The sequence below is a fragment of the Haliaeetus albicilla genome, chromosome 11 (assembly GCF_947461875.1).
Source record: "Haliaeetus albicilla chromosome 11, bHalAlb1.1, whole genome shotgun sequence".
NCBI lineage: Eukaryota > Metazoa > Chordata > Aves > Accipitriformes > Accipitridae > Haliaeetus > Haliaeetus albicilla.
In genome coordinates this window covers 5,131,210-5,149,898 of record NC_091493.1, presented here as the reverse complement: position 1 = coordinate 5,149,898, position 18,689 = coordinate 5,131,210, and the positions used below count along the sequence as shown (strand labels likewise).

The following is an 18,689-nucleotide window of genomic DNA, read 5'->3' as shown; positions in this document are numbered from 1 at the left end:
AATTCCTCCCTACACCTTCCCTTTTATTCAAGATTGCTACTGTTTTGAACTACTCAGTGTTCAAATAAAGCTATGAGAGAAGTCGCACTGACTTTGACCTGCTAACTGATCTTATCTGATCTGGTTCTTCAGATTATCCTGTAGGTTGGGCACAGGTCTTTCCATCAGGCAACGTTTCATGCTGGCCGCTGAACAGCATCCTCTGCTACGCCAGGAACACACTTGGGGCAAAGCGGTATTAAGGCCCCTTCACGTTTTTGCAGTTGGGAGACTAGCAAGCACGAGCTCAGCCTTAGTACCATCCCGGGGCAGCATGTAACGTGGAATTCCTGACCAGCCCCATTTAGTAGGTCTGTCCCTACCTGCTATGGCCTCAGACACAATCTGCCTCCAGAGAAAGCTGGGAAGAATTGGCATAGGGCAGATTTATACATTATGATGTTCCCTTTCCAAGTTATCTTCAGTAAATTCCCAGCTGTTTACTTGGACTGCTGCATGTATTTCTAGAAAAGACCAATATGGATACTCCGAGGACAAAAATTTGCCTATGATAAGCACTGTATAAAAAAAATAAGAAAAAACAAATACTCTGAACTAGTTCACAAAGTAAACAAATACCATCTACAGAAGCTTCTATCCAATAGTCAATGCTTAACAATTTCCCACTTTTCTGCCATTTCTGGGCTTACTTTGGGAAGGACTGCCATGAAACAAAAAAGCAATGGACAACTTTAATAAGCTCTGATATTCTCTATTTCATTCCTGGTACTCTAAACACATCATGAGGTCCAAGTAAAACTCTTAGCAGGTCATATTTCTGTGCCCTTTCATGCATAAGCTAGAATCAGCAACTTCAAAGCTATTATACTAACGCTTAAGGTGAAAAAAGATGCAGGAGGCCTGCTGAGGTAACAAAATAAGGGCAGAGGAAACAAGCTGACTTGGAAAGTCCTGGCAACTCAAGCTGTCTCTAGCACAAATGACTGCATCACAAAGCATTTTACAGAAAACAAGTAGCTTTATTCTAAGCTATTTTTATGCCTGATGTTAATTACATTCTATATATTATCTTTCCTTGAAATTTCTCTCTCTTTTTAAAAAAAAAAAATCTACAGACAGTCATTTTTACTCACAGTTGTGTCACTGTGCACAAACCTGAAACTGCTTTGCTGACCTGAAATAGAAACTGTTCGTTCCTTTTTTAAAGCATAAACATGCTGCTGCCAAAGAAGTAGTCAGAAAAATTTAAGGTAAAAACTGGTGTTGAGCATAAAAGAATCCTCTAAATATTAACATATCTAAAACAATAGCTACAAATCGTCAAATAAAAAACAAGCACATAAAATTCAAGAGAAATAAAACCTGTCTTTTAAGCTCAAAATCAACTTGCATCAGTAACTGCTGGAATACTGGGCCAATGCATGTCAGTCACACACACACAAATGGAAACCATCACACTCATATTCATACTCAAACACTGACTTCATAAGAAGAATCACCCATTCTGTGCTTGCTATACTTGTTTGAAAGAAGAAACCAAATGGAAATTACTGCCAGTGTCTGAGAAGCTCAAGCAGTTTTAGAAGAAACATATTTCGTAACCTCCCGTGAAAAATCTAACCAGTGACTAAATATTTTCCCACTGCAAGTGAATGTTATTTAAAAAATTTCAGTCTTACCTTAACTTTAAGCACAGAAGAAAACATTTTGGCATCTTCAGACACTCCTCCAATGTACATTTTTTTGGTAAAGACAGGCACGTGGTCATTTTCATCCTTCACTTCAATAAATACCTTGGCTGTATTACCTGAAAGAGGGAATGGAAAGTATACATAGAAAGTTTTGCAAAAAATCTTTAACACTTCCTGGAGTTCATACATTTACAGCTCAAACAGATCATGTAAAATAAGTGTATAGATAATACTGTAAAAATAAATACATTAGAAATAATGGCACATTTGGCATGGAAAGTATGAACCTGAGGGAAGTCAAGAGATTTCATGCATTATTTTTTTTTACCTACCTTTATTGTTTCTGCATTTGGCATTTTTTTCTGAATGAATCTTGATTTAACTTGGAGCTCAAATTTGTACCTTTACAGAAATGATTCCTGTTATCTGTACACCTGCACTTTGCTGTTAGGGCTATCTGAATTTGCCTGTAAGCAAAAAGCTGCCATGGCTTTCTTTAGAAAGCAAGGTATTTGGGGAAAATATAAGAAAAGACCTGCAACTAATTTTTCAAATAAATAGAAAAGCACAAGAAATAATATTGTACTTCAGTTACACAGATTTTGGTCACATTAAATCCTCACAAGTGTTATAAAGAGGTAACGAACAGGTGAAGTACATGAGTAGTTACACTGCAAAGAGCAGCTTGCTTTATATATTTTAGTTATTACTAACTCCCACGCAAATACTTAATGGGTGATTCTGCCACGGTGTCCGTAAACTCACAAATGTCATACAATAGCTCTGGCTATGCAGCCTCAACACCTAACGAATTTACTGTGTTAACAGAATGCATGCCTAAGCCTGTCTACATCACAAACCTGGCCTGGCCCACGGGAACTCAAGAAGTACTACTTCCCCCCTAGAGTTTCAACACATCTTCAAGCAAAATACTGCTGTTAATTTGCATTTTATTAAACAGTTACTGATCCATCCCACTGAACAATAAACATCTCTCTCCTTCTGCAAGAAAAAACATCTAGCAAAAACTGTGGACCTAGTGCAAAAAGAAGATTCAACTGCGCAGTAATCTATACCAACATCTGTTTCTCTCTTTCAGAATTGTATAATCCAGAAAGATTGCTGGAAATTATGATATCCAGTTCATTAAAACCACATTTTCAAGTGATAAATTGCCTCATTTCAGAGTTGGTTTTCCCAACTTGTTTCAGTGCCAGGGTAATTTAAATGTTGCACAGGTGCCATGCTGATCTGAGTTAGCTTCAAAATGCAGTCTCATTTAGAAAGACCTTAGTAGCTCTATCTTTAGGGTACCAAAAAATTAAAACCCAGACTATTTCTTAGACTGCCAAAGTCACCAAAGATATTCTGTCTATCTGATGGTCTAACTGATGGGAAACAAATGAGGACTTCATAAATGTAACTGAAATCTGAGAAAAAACATTTCAAATGCCATCCAATGCATTAGTACAGAGAGAAGGAAAAAAGAGAAAGGAAAGAAAAAAAGGAAATTACATTTCCTCAGAGGAATAATCACTTATTCACCTTCCACACTGATCCATGCAGATATATTAAACAACTTTTAGGTGCTGTTACTTCACGGGAAAATGATTTCATGACAAGCTCTCTTTTTACGGACGTGAAAAAAAAGCCATAATCCAACATCTGAATGTGTGTAATGTGGGCATAATGGTCTATTTGTAATCATCTCTAGTTTGCTTATGTTCATTTTAAAAGAACGTTTCTTACCTTGACTACATTATTTATCACAGCGAAGAAAAATTTCAGTCAAAGAGGTTCTGTGAGGTCCTACGAATTGTCAAATCTCTCTCTTGTTAAACCAGATCCTCAATGTTTCTGGCTGCAATACTAAGTTACAGTTAGAATCTGCAGCCCTGTTGAGAAAAATGAGATCCCCAGGCAGGCTTTCTCACTGCAGCTACACCCTTTAGGGAAGAAGGCAACTGAAGCAGGATTACAGGCAATGTGTGTAAGTGACCTTGCCCTGCTGAGCTAATGAACAGTTATATCAATGGCTGGCACCAGTTTACTGCTGTAGGGAAGATCCTAATTGTATCACATTCGGTGCTGGTAGGACTAGGCATTTGCTAACCTGCACTGGCTCTCTCTAATGCAAATTAAACATCTTTTGCGTACTCCTCACTATCTTCATCATTTCAAGCCAGTTTTGGTGAGGTGGCTTAGCCTCGTGCAAAGTTTGCTTTGCAATTTGCTCAAAAACATTTGTTTAATTTGCTGGTAGTTCTCTGAGCTGCCAAAATGCTGATTTGTTTAGCAATGGTTGAATGCTTTGAAAATGAGAAATGAAAGTTATTACATTAAGCACAAAGCAAATTAAATATCCTGCATATATACAAACTAAAATTAGCATCGTTAACATTAAATTAAACATACACCTTCATTTTATAAGCTGTGTACAAAAATCGGGCAGTAAGATACTTCATTCGTTCTGGCAGATGGAGAGGAACGTGGCATCTGTGAACTCCGCACTACCACGTGCTTTTTATTTGATTCCAGCCTACAGCTGGCCGTAGTGAACAACTCCCAGCCAGTTACAGAGGTTGCCTTATTCTCACATCAGAAAAGCCTAGAAGCAGCGCACATTAAAATCCCCACGGCCATGTGTGTGAAGGTCACATCAGACCCTTTGCCGTGGGGAATTGCCCTGCTCGATTCAGTCAGATATCCCCTGCACGCGGGGCTCTGGTGCTCCTGTGTCCACCACCCCTGCACCTCCAGCACCCTGCCTGATTGAAAAGGCCACCCAACCTGAGCACTTTCTTACAGAGTCTGCTTTCGACTCCGGCATTAGACTCTTCTTTTCCTTCATATTCCAAATTTGTTAACACTTGTTTTAAATATCGTTTGTGTGTGGCTCTAGCCCTCTTTTCTGGTACCTGAGTGGAGGCAACAGCATCCACTATATAACGTGTGCTGTTAGTTACTGATACTCTCGCAGGTAGGACACTGAATGCCAAAGGACACCAACATTCACACTCACCTTCCAGTGGGGAAATTTTGTATCCCGATCTATGTAAAACCTTGCTGCTTCGGTATTCTAGATCTGGAATCCAGCCCCAGTTACATTCCTTTTCATAAATTCTGGGAGTTGAAACCAGAGGTTACTCCTCCATGGCACTTCTTGTGAGACCTCGTGCAATCAAAGTATAATTCTTATTACTGTGACTGAACTACCTAAATAGCTGGCCAGGTGAAAGAAGAAAAAGCATCTTTCCCTGGACAAAGCAGAACAAGACTGCCAAGATGGCCAAAAAGCAGAGAAAAAAACCCTGAGTGCTACAACTGCCTTCCTTCAGCTGTAAGGGAAGTGCTTCTCTGCACACAAAGTATGCAGATAATATTCGATAAGCAGTTTCTTTAGTTTTACTGCACATTTTTATTGCTAAGACACATTTATCATCTGGATTTTCCACAGCAATTAGTTCAACAGTCATGAAGGTCAAGTCAGCCTCCCAGACAATACACCGGGCAGAGGAAGTTTCTGCACTGCAATCTCCTGCAAGGTCTCCCATGTCCCATTTGCCTCCTCTCTTCTAGACCCCCCTGAGATGGGTTGCAGTGCCCAGAGTATAAAGAACTGCAGCTGCTTATAAGTCATCTTCAGCTTATAATAACCAAACATATTGCATGCACTGCTCCAGCTAAACAATCATTCCCAAGACTAGAAGATGAGGCATTTGGATCTTTCAGCTTCTGTGATTCACTTAAGGAGACTGAAAACATCCTGAAAGCTGCTCTAAAGGAAACCGGAGGATTCTCTGAAACACATAAAACTAGTAGATCACAAAAGACTAACACAGAAAACAAAAACAACAACAAAAACTCCAGGGAGCTGGTCAGAACTAGTGTGCATTAGCATTTCCAGAAGTTTTTCCCAAACGTGCTTGTTGAAAACTCTTACCTGGTATCACTGCTTATCTAAGTAGTGCTAATAATGTGCCTGATTCATGTGAGCCCGGAGTTTCTCACCAGACTGCAGAAATTAAGTTGAACTAAAGCAATGTTTTTTTAACACTGGGACAGTGTCACCTACACTTTGAGTGTTAGCAGATTTGTTTTACATTATGCTTTCCCCAATGATACTACACTTGTCTTCTATAATATGCCAAACCAGCCATTGATACAGCTGCTCTACATCCATTGATAATTTCAACACTAAAAAAATGCATCTAGCTTAAGCAGTTGCTGTTTGTTCTACAGTAGGTAACAGCAGATTTTTCTCTTTTAGTTCATTTTAATCAAACTGGAATGAGAATTGTAATTCGTCAGGGTTCAATAGCACTTTGCTTTACTACTGTCTTACAAGTCTGTTGAGCAGACTTTGTGCTTTGGCAGGTGAACTAAACTGAACTGCAGCTGCACTCAATCTCGCCTTACTAAATTTGGCAGAACCAAATAGGAATCAGCACCGAATATTTTTCCGTGGCATTTTGATCTAAATCAGCATGTGCCCATAAAGCCTGAAGAAGCGCATCATATGCTGTAGCTGATCAAGAACAGTGCAAAAAGAAGCTTTGACGAGACGGAAGCAGCAACATATTTGGAACAGCACTGATCCAAGGTCTGATTTAAATAAATATAAAACATCTTTTTCTACCAAATAATTAATTGAAAGGGAGCTCACATTTTATGCAGTCTCTCTAAAAGACATTGCTTTGTTGCCCAGAGAAATTTGAAGTTTGTCCCAGTGGCTTTTGGGGAAACTACCCCAGAGCTGTGTGGCAGGGGAGGCAGATTCGCAGCTCTTTAGGCTCTGCAGCATATTTTGTCCATCTGTCACATTTCCCGGATTCAGGGACTGGCATGGCAGCCAACTTATAAAACACCATCAGAACAAACTTTTGCAACATGTTTGAAACTAAAAATGTAGGGCTACTTGAAAAGTCAATAGTACAGGGATACAGAATTCATTTTAATATTTAACTTAGAAAAACTGTCGTTCCCAGTTAGTATGGAGCAGTTGCAGATTTTTGGTTGCAAACTTAAGTTTTATTCCTTTTCGCTTTATGATTCCCAAAGGTTTACTTTGTGATTAGAAAACCAAAAACTTTACAGGAGAGACAGATCTGTTCTTTTACCATCCAACACCCACAACAAAGCCCTGCCTCACAGCTGGGATTACAGCAGCAATTTGACAACAGAAATGACCCTCCTTGGGGCAGTGCCTCTGCATACATCTGGGGAATTGGTATGCACCACTTCTTGCTTGGGGCTGTGCTAAAGGCAAAAAATAGTTCTAACTGAATGAATAAAACATGTAAATAATAAATTGAAAGGTACATTTTTGCTTAAAAATTTTTCGATACCAAAATAAAAACCATCTCTACCAAGATCACATATTCACACCTGGCAGTGAATGTAATATTTAGCACACCTGATTGAAATGAAAAAACATGGAAGTGTATTCCCCCCTCAGCTGGTCTAACACTCTTGAGATACCTTTCCTCTTGCTTGTTGAATTCTACTTCAAAGTTGATTTTTAATAAAAATTTGTGCTACTCTGAATTCTGCAGCACCCATGAGAGTTTGGAAGGATATCTTGTTTTAGTTCTCACCTGTAGCAGGCTGGATGCAAACACAAAGACGGCACTTGCCATTTCTGAAAAAGAAATCTGCTTATCAAGCCAGTGCAAGCACAACTGTAAAAAATAACAAATTCATTGCTTGCAGTGCTTTTCATTTCTTTTTAATTTCTCTTAAAAGACAGTAAAACCAACCATGTGGTTCTCTCATTATTCTTGCATCTTTAGGAATGTGAAATACACACTCGCTGCTCTTCCCTTCCCTACTCTTTAATTAGAGCCAATCAAGTCAGCAAGAGTGTAAGCAAAAATAAAAAAAGAGGATGCAGGAGACATGACAGTGGGACTACAAGCGATGCCAGAAGTTTCCTTATGAAGATGCAAGTGACAAGATCAGAGGTGTAGGGGGGAGTTCCACTGCATTTACAAGTCCTTCACACAAGAAACTCCCCTTTTCACCCCTGCCATGAGGACATGACTTACCTGGGAGGCATAGGCATCTCACGGTCACAGACATTCAAAACAAACAAAAAAATCTACAGTAGAGCAACCTGCACTCAAAAATACTCCCTCTGGCCTCCCCCTCAGCAACTGATTGAGCAGAAGCTGTTAACACAGGTAACTTCTAACGAAGACAAACTTTTCATTGGGCACTGTGCCAACTGGTAACACCTTCGCTTGTAAGGTTTAATTTTTAAACAATCTGTTTGCACCCATGTCCAGTTGCAGACAGACACCAAAACAGCCTGGAGACTACCTTGCTGAGCAGCCACGGAGGATGGGTGAAGCTTTGCACAGAAGGTAACGATAAGTCAAGATAAGAGAGCAAATGACAACTGTTATTGGCAGCAGTTCAGTGAGGGACAGTGCGGTAGCAGGCTGAAAGGGTCATATGTACAGAGTTGGGGAATAAAAAGATGCGCTTTTCTCAGGTGCTGGAAACTGAACACTGGAAAACATGAGACTGAATCCTCCATTTCTGTACTGGGAGGAATTTGGAGGTCCCTTTTGTCTGTGGTGTTCAAATGCAAATATATTCTGACTCTCTTGTAAATATACCCTTCTCTCCAGATCAAAGTGGGAAGCCTTGGTGTCTCCCATCCCAGTGCATGTTTCATCTGTCTGGCACAGGGACCAGATGCCCACTAATCCTTTGATTCTTAAAACTGGGACCATGTTTACTTTAGTGGTAAAACCCTCTCTTCGCCCTTTCTTGTCTATACTGCTCCACTGCTCGCTCTCGCTTGCGTTTAGGCAGCACTTTCTCTTTGCTGCTCCCTCTGATTTCCTGTAAACCCGTCTGTTTCCTCCTGTCCCTTCCTCACTTGCCACAACACGGTTATTGCTCTGACCGCATTTCCCTGGGTATCAGACTGCAGGACAGTGAGATGCAGATGAAAACTTTGCAAACAGCTGACAGTGCTCAAATGAGGTAAAAGGTGACATTTCTCCTGTTCCTGTTCAAGAAGTACTTCTGGTTTAGTAAGTGATTAATTGTACTGATACATTCCCTTCAGCTCACTAATTCACAGCTCCTTCTGGGAGGAAGGAGCTACTCGCTCTGTGATAGATTACAGAGCAGCACCTTCCAATTGCAGAACACATCCTGCCACACACAGTTCTATGATGTTCCCCTTACGTATCAGTTTTTCTTTTTTTCATCTTATCCACTGAGAGAGAACTGAAAGCTTCTATCTGGAAGCTCATAATCACAATCCTACAGTATACCACTGGACTAAAGTCTATTGTGATAGACAACCTAAGAAGCAAAGACCAGACAGAAAAAAACCCCCAGGGTGCTCAATTTAAATGAATTGGAGAATCCATTAATACTGAAGGTCTGTTGAGGCTCAGCATCACCAGTTGCTGATTCCTCAAGCCAGAATTCCAACCTTTTAATCCACTATCATCAGAAAACCTAACTCTTCTTCCATTCAAATGAAGTAAAAATGCGCTGCAATTTCATATTATAAAGTTTCAGTTAAAGTAACTCATTTAAGGAGTTCAATTCCACTGAAAGTGACAGTGTGATTTTGCATGATTTAGTACCGTATTTTAAAAACCCAGTTTAAGTCACCAATTTTATGTTCTCATACTCCAAAGGACATCTCAATTTACTTTCTCTCCTCATTTATTTATTTGGTTATTACTACGCTATCAGTCGGCACTATCACTGAATGACAAGCTTAGTTACGCTTAATGCAGTATCATCCACTTTTCCACTGCACAGATGAAAACTCAAACTCCTACTTCTATGTAATTATCTTCTGTAATACCATACAGTTAAAAAACAATTTGGTACCTAGCTTCTGAGCTTTGTAAAATTCAGCACTGTTTTGTGGCTGAGCAGTTCATCAGTGCTTGTATTATCTAGCTCCAGAAGGACTCATCATTGCAGCTCCAGAGTAGGTCATCAATTCACTGCCAACAAATTCTCCAGAACAGTTCACCAATTCAGTGGTATCTAACACCAGAACTGGCAGCAATTTGTTGCCATTGAGTGTCAGAGCGGTGTATTCATTCAACATTACATAATTCTAGAGAAGTGCATTCAAAATCACCTATCTGCAAAGTATTTCATCATTTCAATGTCACCAAAGTCTGCAGTGGTGCATTAATTCTGCCTCATCTCCTTCCACTGTAGTTCGTCAATTCAGTGCCCCGAAACTCAGAAGTAGTATTTAATCTGATTAAAGCTCATCAAGAAAGAAAAAGGTGCCAAGAAAATGGAAAGACATACATCATACAAATGTAGGAATCAAACCTAGAGGTCAAGGCATCTCCATTACAAAGACATGATTTATTTAGCCAGATACTTATAAAGCATTTTATAAATATACATCTACCAAATTCTCTAGCTATCCATCCAGCACAGTGCATACGCAAAACCTAATACATGCTGTATACTCATGGACATCCAAACACATACAGGAAGCGCACGCCTTCCTTTAAATTGGACCAAATTCAAACTCCAGTCATTATCAAGTATCCCTGAATAAAATAATTCAGCTATCACCTTTTTAAAACTGCTGCCCAGTTGGGAGAACTGCTCTAGTGCAGACTCTGAGTCGGAAGAGGGAATCAGAGGCTGCTGCTTCCCTGACTGGTGAGGTCTGCCCAAAGACCTCTGCTGGAACCTGCTGACTCCCTTGTCTGTTCATCCATGTCAGAGAAAGATATGAAAAGAGATGTATGCTGCATGGAAGCCTTATCTCCTCACTGCATATGGCCTGGCCACATTTTGCAGAATATAACCTTAACTGCACCTCTCCCAGACACAAAGAAATGCAGTCAACTGGCACTAGCTCTCTCTTTCTCTCCCTCTCCAGATACATCATCGATGGTGGCTATAACAGCACATAGAATCTTACACTGCTGTTAATACACTTAAAATTCTGACCACTGAATAATCCCTACACGTTACACCATGCACACTCTCAATTCTTTCTTAAAGAAGAAGAAATATCCATGATAATACATGCTCAATTTCCAAAAATCTTCTGCTGGTTACGTGGGTAGTATTGGAAAGCCTGATGAATGTATTTTAACTGCCACCCCCTGTACAATGTCTCAGGCTATAGTCTATCACCCAGTTTTATGGCATGTTCTCAAACACTGAAGCCCATTAAGTCTAATATCTTTAAGAACTTTACAAACCCGTAAAGCATATTTTCATGAAGTACCAATTTCAGTATTGCAGGCAGGTTCTACAGTAGTATGTTAGTACGGAAGAAACAGACTTGCACCCTGTTTAAATTACTATCCTGAAAATCTGAATTTTGATCTCTAATCTATACACTAATTATAGAAAAAGGACAGCAGAATTAGCCCAGTTAGTTAAGGGTGGCCCTTCCTTTGTAACCCTCAGACTATTAATTCTGTGGATTACAACCTGCAGCGTGGGAAAGATTCTGTCTGTCATGGAACAACTTTGTCACCTTTGACAATAATGGGGTGGTACTTTGCCTCTCTGCCTGCCAATATGCCAGCCAAAAAGCCCTAAGTAGCACAAGTAAAAAGCTGACACAGCTCACTTCTCCCTGCAGCAAAGGAAAAAAAGGGACGACACTGTGCTCTGAGTCCTAATTTGCCCAGTACTCTCTGTGCCTGGACACAGGCACAATGAATTATCTCCTACTCAGGGCAGGTGGAAAGGTGACAGCCTAACATTAGTGGCAGATGAAAGACTGATGGAATTTTTTTTGCCCCTGGCTTGCCATGCAGACCTCCTTGGTAACAGAAATCAAAACAAAGTCCGTGGCAGCACAATCCCCACAGCGTCATACTGCCAGTAATGCCTTAAAAGACACACTCGAACTAAAATAGCTCATTATATTACTGGAGGCTTCCAAAAATCGTAAGAGGGTTTTACTATGTACACACTTTGATAAGTGCCCAAATCTCACTGATGTTTAGGAACAGTCTGGTACTGGCATTTGTTTTATGGTATCTCCTCCCACCCATCTTCCTGGATTGACAAGTAACTAAATATTGGTTACCTGCATAAAACTGAAGTCTGAAGTAAATTTAAACTCTATTTGTATTTCATGGTTTCAAAATATACCAATGTCCTTTTTTGGTGAAAGTCCTTTTTTGAATGAATTATACACACACGTCAATAAACAGCAGGTACCCAAAGCCTGACCTCCTGGGGATTCCTCAGCTCCCAAAGCCTGACCTCCTGGGGATTCCTCAGCTCCCACAGGGGCGAATGCAATGAGATGGTACAGCAGCACCTCTTGGACCGACATATATAAATGAAAGAGGCTGAAGTTTTCCCCTCAAGTTCATGGGAGTGTTTTTGGTTAGGATGAGCCTGCTTTTTTCCAGTGCTAAAGATTTGCTCTGTGATTAACACTGGTGGAAGTGCAGAGGAGAAAAAGCTCCAGCCACCTGCAACAGATCTGGCCCACAGCTCATACTGGAATAACTGTGACTGCAGAACAATGACTTGAAATAAACTTACATTCAATTTGAAAGGAAAGGAGGTAATATTTTCATAGCCCTTAAACAAACGTTCAATTCCTCACTGCCCTTTTCTCATTGCAACAGTTCACCATCCTTGGCTTATTTTCATTGCATCCATGATGCTCCTTAGCTAGAGCAGGGAAAAACTAACACTCACAGACCAAAAATACAGAATAAAAAAAAAAAAAATTGAGACAACAAACACAGTTGTGTAAAAACGTGTACCAAAACACTTTTTGGTACAAGGTTTGGTTTTTTTTAACTAGGGCTTAACTGTGGCTTAAATAGGAAGTTGTATAGGATGGGACAGGACACTAAGTGAGCCAGATGTTTGAAAGCCAGCCTTTCCAGACTTTTTTCCTTACAGGGAAGATGATAAAAATCATCAAAAGACATTTCAAATTCCTTTTCTTAGAACAAGAAAACCATTAAAGAGAAAAAGAAAACCCTCACTGTGAGACAGAGCCAAAGCAAAAAAGTTTGTAAACAAACCCCTTCCTGCCTAGAGATCCTGCAAAGAACCTTGTCTTTGTCACAGCAGGTCCTTGCCTCCAGTTTGCTCTCCATCAGGGTTGCAATAAACTCTACGCAGACCCTGAGGGGTGCTGAAGGAATCTTTTTCTCCTTGTCACCCTTGCTGTGTATCCATTCCCCGTTCCTCTCAGTAGTGTCCCAACATTTGCTGTGATGTTACCAGCCCAGCAGGGAGGAAGCCTGTATTTGGGCTGTATAATGTGTTTATGAAAAAGTAACTGTGACATTCCGTCACAAAAAGCCCTAATTACACTGAAAACGTTCAATTTGTGCCATCAACTCTCTGTTTATATATAAACATGACTTTTGTCTGTATCAGTAAGGCTTACAACTGTGTAACATCAGACATGATTTGTGAGCATTTAGCTCAAGACTGATCAGCTCCACATATGGAAGGCAAGCATCGAGATCCACAAATGCACTCTCTGCTGCTCACGTACCATCACCACCCCTGTAATTCTGATAACAAAACAAGGTCACTAGCTAGAGTGCAGTTATCAATATCCTCAAAAAATAACAATACATATGCATATTAAAAAGATATTTAGAAATAAGGATTTTTAAACTTACTTTTGGAAGGGACACGCAGATTGGATCGTACCACTTGTAAAGAGTCTGCTTGAACTCGAAGCTCATAACTTTTCACACTTTCATAATCCAGATACTTTTTAACTGAGATCACGCCTGTTCTGTTATTAATAGCAAAGACATCTGAAATCCAGCAAAAACAGAAGTAACTTTCTAAGATGCAAACCCACTTTTCTTTAATGCCTAAGTGCTTCAATTTTGGTGATGACACTATTCTCTGACAGTGTCTTCAGAAAGTTGTTCCCATTCCTCCCTCAGGCCTCTAAAAGCCCATGTGATTCCTCTTTGAAGCTGTCTTCAAAGGAGCACAGCACCTGAATCTGACCTGGTACTAAAATGACCAACTTGAGGACATGCTGGCAAGAGCAGACAAGACAAACAGCCCACTCTCACAAAAAGGAGGATGGGATGGGGAATTCTTTCACATCCCTCCAAATAATTTAGCGTAACTTTGCTTAGAGATTTCAAGGTGGATCGCAGAGGATACCCGAGAAGGATGCAAATGCAGGAATGGCGTTTTGTTTAAATATCAGGCTCTAATCTAATACTTGTGGCTACAGCATGGCAAAGTCTATAGTGCCTTAAAACAGATTTCTAAGCAAGAAGTACAACTCATAGAATCATATAATGGTTTGGGTTGGAAGGGACGTTAAAGATCATCTAGGGGGACACCTAGGGGGACAGCAGGGACACCTTCCACTAGACCAGGTTGCTCAAAGCCCCATCCAACCTGGCCTTGAACACTTCCACGGATGGGGCATCCACCACCTCTCTGGGCAACCTGTGCCAGTGCCTCACCACCCTCACAGTGAAGAATTTCTTCCTAATATCTAACTAAACAAATCAACTCCATCAAAGCTATTTATAGTCTTATTTCAGCATGTCATGGATTCACACTGTGTGGCACCAATGTGAATTTTTGCATCAGTGAGAATTTGATTGTGTTTTAATTTTTATTGTAATTCTGCTAATTAATCTGATCTTCAGCTGATCTCTCAAGGCTTAATAATGGCAGTCCCTCCTGCAGACAGATGAGGCGGGATTTCACCTCAGCAGCTTTATTTCTAATCACTATTTCTTGAAGACTTCTGATGCATGCACTAGGCTCACCATAACCACTAAGACCAAAATATTAGTCCTTACCCTCTTCATTTCCTGAAACAATTGAATACACAATTGTCTGGTTCAAGGCGGCCGCTGTAACAACTGTAACCACAGTTCCTTTTGGTGCACTTTCACTCACTGGCGGGGGTCTGCAGAATTGAACAAAAGTATTTGTGTTATCTTCCCGTTGCCTGAACAGCAGATTATTGAAATTTATTCCTCAGGTTAGCAGTTTCATCCATCTATTAGGCTGCCAAAGCGAGAGGATCTGTTATTACAGAAAGACATATTAAAAAGGCAAAGGTTTAACCTTTGCCTCTACAAATGCAAAAAACAGTAAGATGTCTAACTGACAAGAGGTGACAATATAAAGATGGGTCTTTGACGTGAGAAATGGAAAAGCAGGGAATAATGAGTAGAAAATAGCAGAAAGACAAGAACTACCGCAGACTGATAAACTGCAAGTAAAATTTAGAACTTAACAGCTCTTTTATAATACTCATCTCTACTAAGAAAACTCAGTAATCTACGAGAAATGCATGCAGGAAAACTCATGCATGGGTAAACCTCTATTAGTTGAACAGTAAGCACTTTAAAGCCACTTCCACAGGAATTTCTATTCTTCAGAAAGATCAAAAAACTTTCCTGCCAACCCATTTTGGTACTAAAAACCACGATGCTTTTCAGGAAATCAGCTGCAACCCAAGTATACATACACATCTTTTAAGCATTCAGTAAATTGTTTCTGATTCACTGAGCACCATTTCGTGTAAAGAAAGAAAAAGAAAAAAGATTACACTACTAACACATTGGTATCTCATGTTCTTCATACCCTACACACTGAAAACTGAGCATCTCGTATTCAGCATACTTTCAACATGTATAAATTATGAGTTTCCTCCTGAAAGGCAGCAAAGAATTACTTCACTCTTTCTCTTTTGTTGTTCAAATGCTCTCTCCTCAGAAAATGTGATGAGTAACATTGAGATGCTGTCTTCTCAAGGAAACTCTAACTACTTCAGAATGTACAAAGAGCCCATGCTAATGTATTTAAAACAGCCATCTAAACAATTTCAACAAGGCGAAGTGAAACTCTGAGCTAATCTCAAATCAAATGTTCATATTTTCATCACAGCAAGTAAAGGCTGAATTCATGCTTAAAACTATTCATGCTAGTGAACAAATAAATTTGAAAGGAAATTTTTGCACTCATTCATAAATGCAGATGCATCTTTATTAAAACTAGCATTATCCAGATACTTTCCATTTTAAAAAATTACACTGATTAGTATATAATGAAAAAAAAAACCCAGATGAGGCTATGTTGAGACAGATTCTTCAACAGAAATAGACTTTAAGGAGAATTTCTGTTGTGCACTGATATTTAAAATTCTGGACAGAATCTATACCTGCTTTCATTTCAGAGAGTATTTTATGACTTCCCTCTTTCATCCTCTAGGTTTTTTTAAAATACTCCACCCCATGCCACATTTTCCCATTCTAAGGGCAGAAAGCTGGAACCCCAGGTTGCAATCCTAACTATTGAACCCAAACCTCTGCCATCACACACCAGGAGACCAACAATCTGCCCTTGATCTCTGTCTTACAAACATTTTCTTTGGGATGAATATTGCTTCGAACATCCTGGAAAAAGTTCTCGATAATGATGATGAATATATGGAATTAAGTTTAAAAATTTCAGCGGGTAAATTATTCATTATTGTTTAAATAAAAAAAATAAAAAAAAAAAAGAACTAAGTAGTTTGGGTGATGATACCTGTTACATGACCTCTTGCCCTGGAAATGATGTACTTGCCTTCATGCTTTGCAGATTTCTGCAGCAACTGCCTTCTGCCTGCGTGAACGTTGGTCAAAAGTTTATCTATACTTCAGCCTCTTCCCTTGGGTTGCTATTCAGACTGCCTTCACCCTGACCCTAGATTCTCTGCCTACTTCCTTACTTTGCCCTACGGATTATACTTCTCCTGCTCTTTCCGAGTTCTTGCTCTCAGCTTAATCCAATTATGGCACCGTATTGCTGACTTGACCACTCGTGCTCCAGATTACATCACCTGTAAAAAAGATGTCAAAGGCAAACCATATCCATTGGCCCATAGGGCTAAGATGCATTCTTCTGTCCCTTCTTGTGACACCTTCCATTGCTTTATTTACTTGTTTTGTTTTGCTTCCTGTGGAGGGCCCAGTCTGTCTTAAATTAAACCACCGTATCTTGCTTAGCATGGTGAGGTATCAATCTTCTGAGCATCCCTAGGCCTTCCGCTGTACGAAGGAATAATGGGGAGAAAATTCTGTTCCAGGCTGAGCCACACTGGATCATGTAATAGTGACTGTACTAAAACACTGACTTCCCGATTTTTTTGCAGAAAAAGATGATGGTAAATTCACTTTTGCTCAAACACACATGCACAGAGCAGATCACTCTGGTTCCCACCCTTCTGCCTCAAGTGTGCTATCAGCAGTAGAAATAAAATTAATTATTGGTACCTAATTTATTAAGCTGCAAAACTAGTGCTATAAAATGCTTATTAATGTGCATTTTACAAATGCAAAGGTTAGAGACAGGAAAAAAAGGCTGTCAAATCTGAAAGCATTTCACGCTGTAGCTCTTTTGATGAGGTCAGAGATGCAGGCCAGCGAGCAAAATAAAGATCCTTTTTATGTTGCATTATATATTATGTTGTTTTCTTTTTCTCCTGAAGACATATATTTGAACAAAAACCCTCATGACTGCGTATACACAAACCCCACATTTCATCTGAAGCATGCTTTCAGTATATTCTTTTAATGGAAATGGCCTTGTATCTTCCCCTCTGAAATAGCTGAATTCAATGAATTGACAAATCAATATCAATTAGTAAGCGGCTTTTGTGTTTGCTATGAGAGGCTATAGAGGGAGTGGAGAGAAAACCACCACAGTAATGGTATTGATTTTATTTCCCTGATTTAACTAAGGTGATCAGGTTCAACAGGAACAATGCATCAGCTGAATTAAAACATACAGCTGGTCTCTTAAGAACATTTTGCTGAATTGTAGAGAAGTGAACCAGCGAAAGACAGTGGTATTCAGCTGACAATATACTCTGCTTTATCCTGTACTACAAGCTCTAATAAGCTTTCTTTGGGGATAAGTTCATTATTTTCCAATTTTTGAATGACTAAGATGCACAACAGTGCTTTTTTTTTTTTGGTAAGTGGTAGGCATACTATTTGAAGCTGTTCTATGGGACAGGCAAGGGCATTTTTATGCAATAATTTTGCATTACTGGATGATAAAGGCTGGTTATTTTTGTGAGAAGACATGACACTAGCAAAGCAGTGCAATCCAGTCCAAGCCACCCAGAAAAGGCTTAGAAAACTGACAGCATAGGGAAAGGGAAGGGGTACTGCTGTGACTTCAATACATGATTAGGATTCAGAGCGTCTGAAGGATTTTCATCTGATAATGTTTGCAACACCTTATTGAGCTTCTGAGTGCAACTGCCAATATAGTCATTACCTTGCCAGCCACAGGCTCTGACCATGCCTGACAGTACATTTCTGTCACTGTCACCTGCGTGGGATTGGCACACCATTGCTTTACAGTCCAGTGCTGACTTATTTGAAATACTTCAAATGAAATGGTTACTTTTTAAGCTTCCGAACAAAACATCTTCTCAAATATATGATTTCTAATATTCCCCCCCACCCCCAATACTTATATGCATGGGTATCTACATATATTCAGTCACTGAATGTAAGAAGGCCCTGTGCATTAACATGATAATCCACTTGCACCCCATAAATCTTAGGGTGAAATGAGATAAACAGCAATTAACACACACTGTAGCCACCTCAGCTGCAACTCAGTCTACCCATAGTCTTTATCTTTCCTCCTAAACACTTTCCTTTGCACAACCATCTTTTGACCATGACAAAATAAATATATTTTTATACCAATGTTTCATTCATTCACATTGTATTTTTATATAACCATCACAGCAATGTGCAATTTAGGTCGGTTGATCCTCACTTTAATGTTTTCACAGAAATAGTAAATGGTATCTTGTCAGCATCCAGGACAGGGTGGATACCAGGAGAGGCCTCCATCACTGCGGTGCAACAAAAACCCTGTAGGATCCCTGCACTCAGCTTGAAGCCACCCAACCTGCCCAAACCCTTCCTGACAAGCTGTGGTGGGAAAAGAGGACACAAAGGCAGCAAAGTGTAAAAAAGGAGCAGC

General features: G+C 39.8%; 1 protein-coding gene across 9 annotated transcripts in view; it reads right to left on the bottom strand.

Moving 5' to 3' along the window:
* Positions 1 to 18,689, bottom strand: part of PCDH15 (protocadherin related 15) — a 710,734-nt gene that overhangs the window by 65,297 nt on the left and 626,748 nt on the right. For all 9 annotated transcript variants that reach the window (XM_069795901.1, XM_069795896.1, XM_069795892.1 and 6 more), the window contains 3 exons: positions 14,489 to 14,598; positions 13,328 to 13,468; positions 1,680 to 1,807 (listed from right to left, as the gene is read on the bottom strand). In XM_069795901.1, the coding sequence (XP_069652002.1) occupies positions 1,680 to 1,807; positions 13,328 to 13,468; positions 14,489 to 14,598 (379 nt within the window). The remainder of the gene's footprint in view (positions 1 to 1,679; positions 1,808 to 13,327; positions 13,469 to 14,488; positions 14,599 to 18,689) is intronic.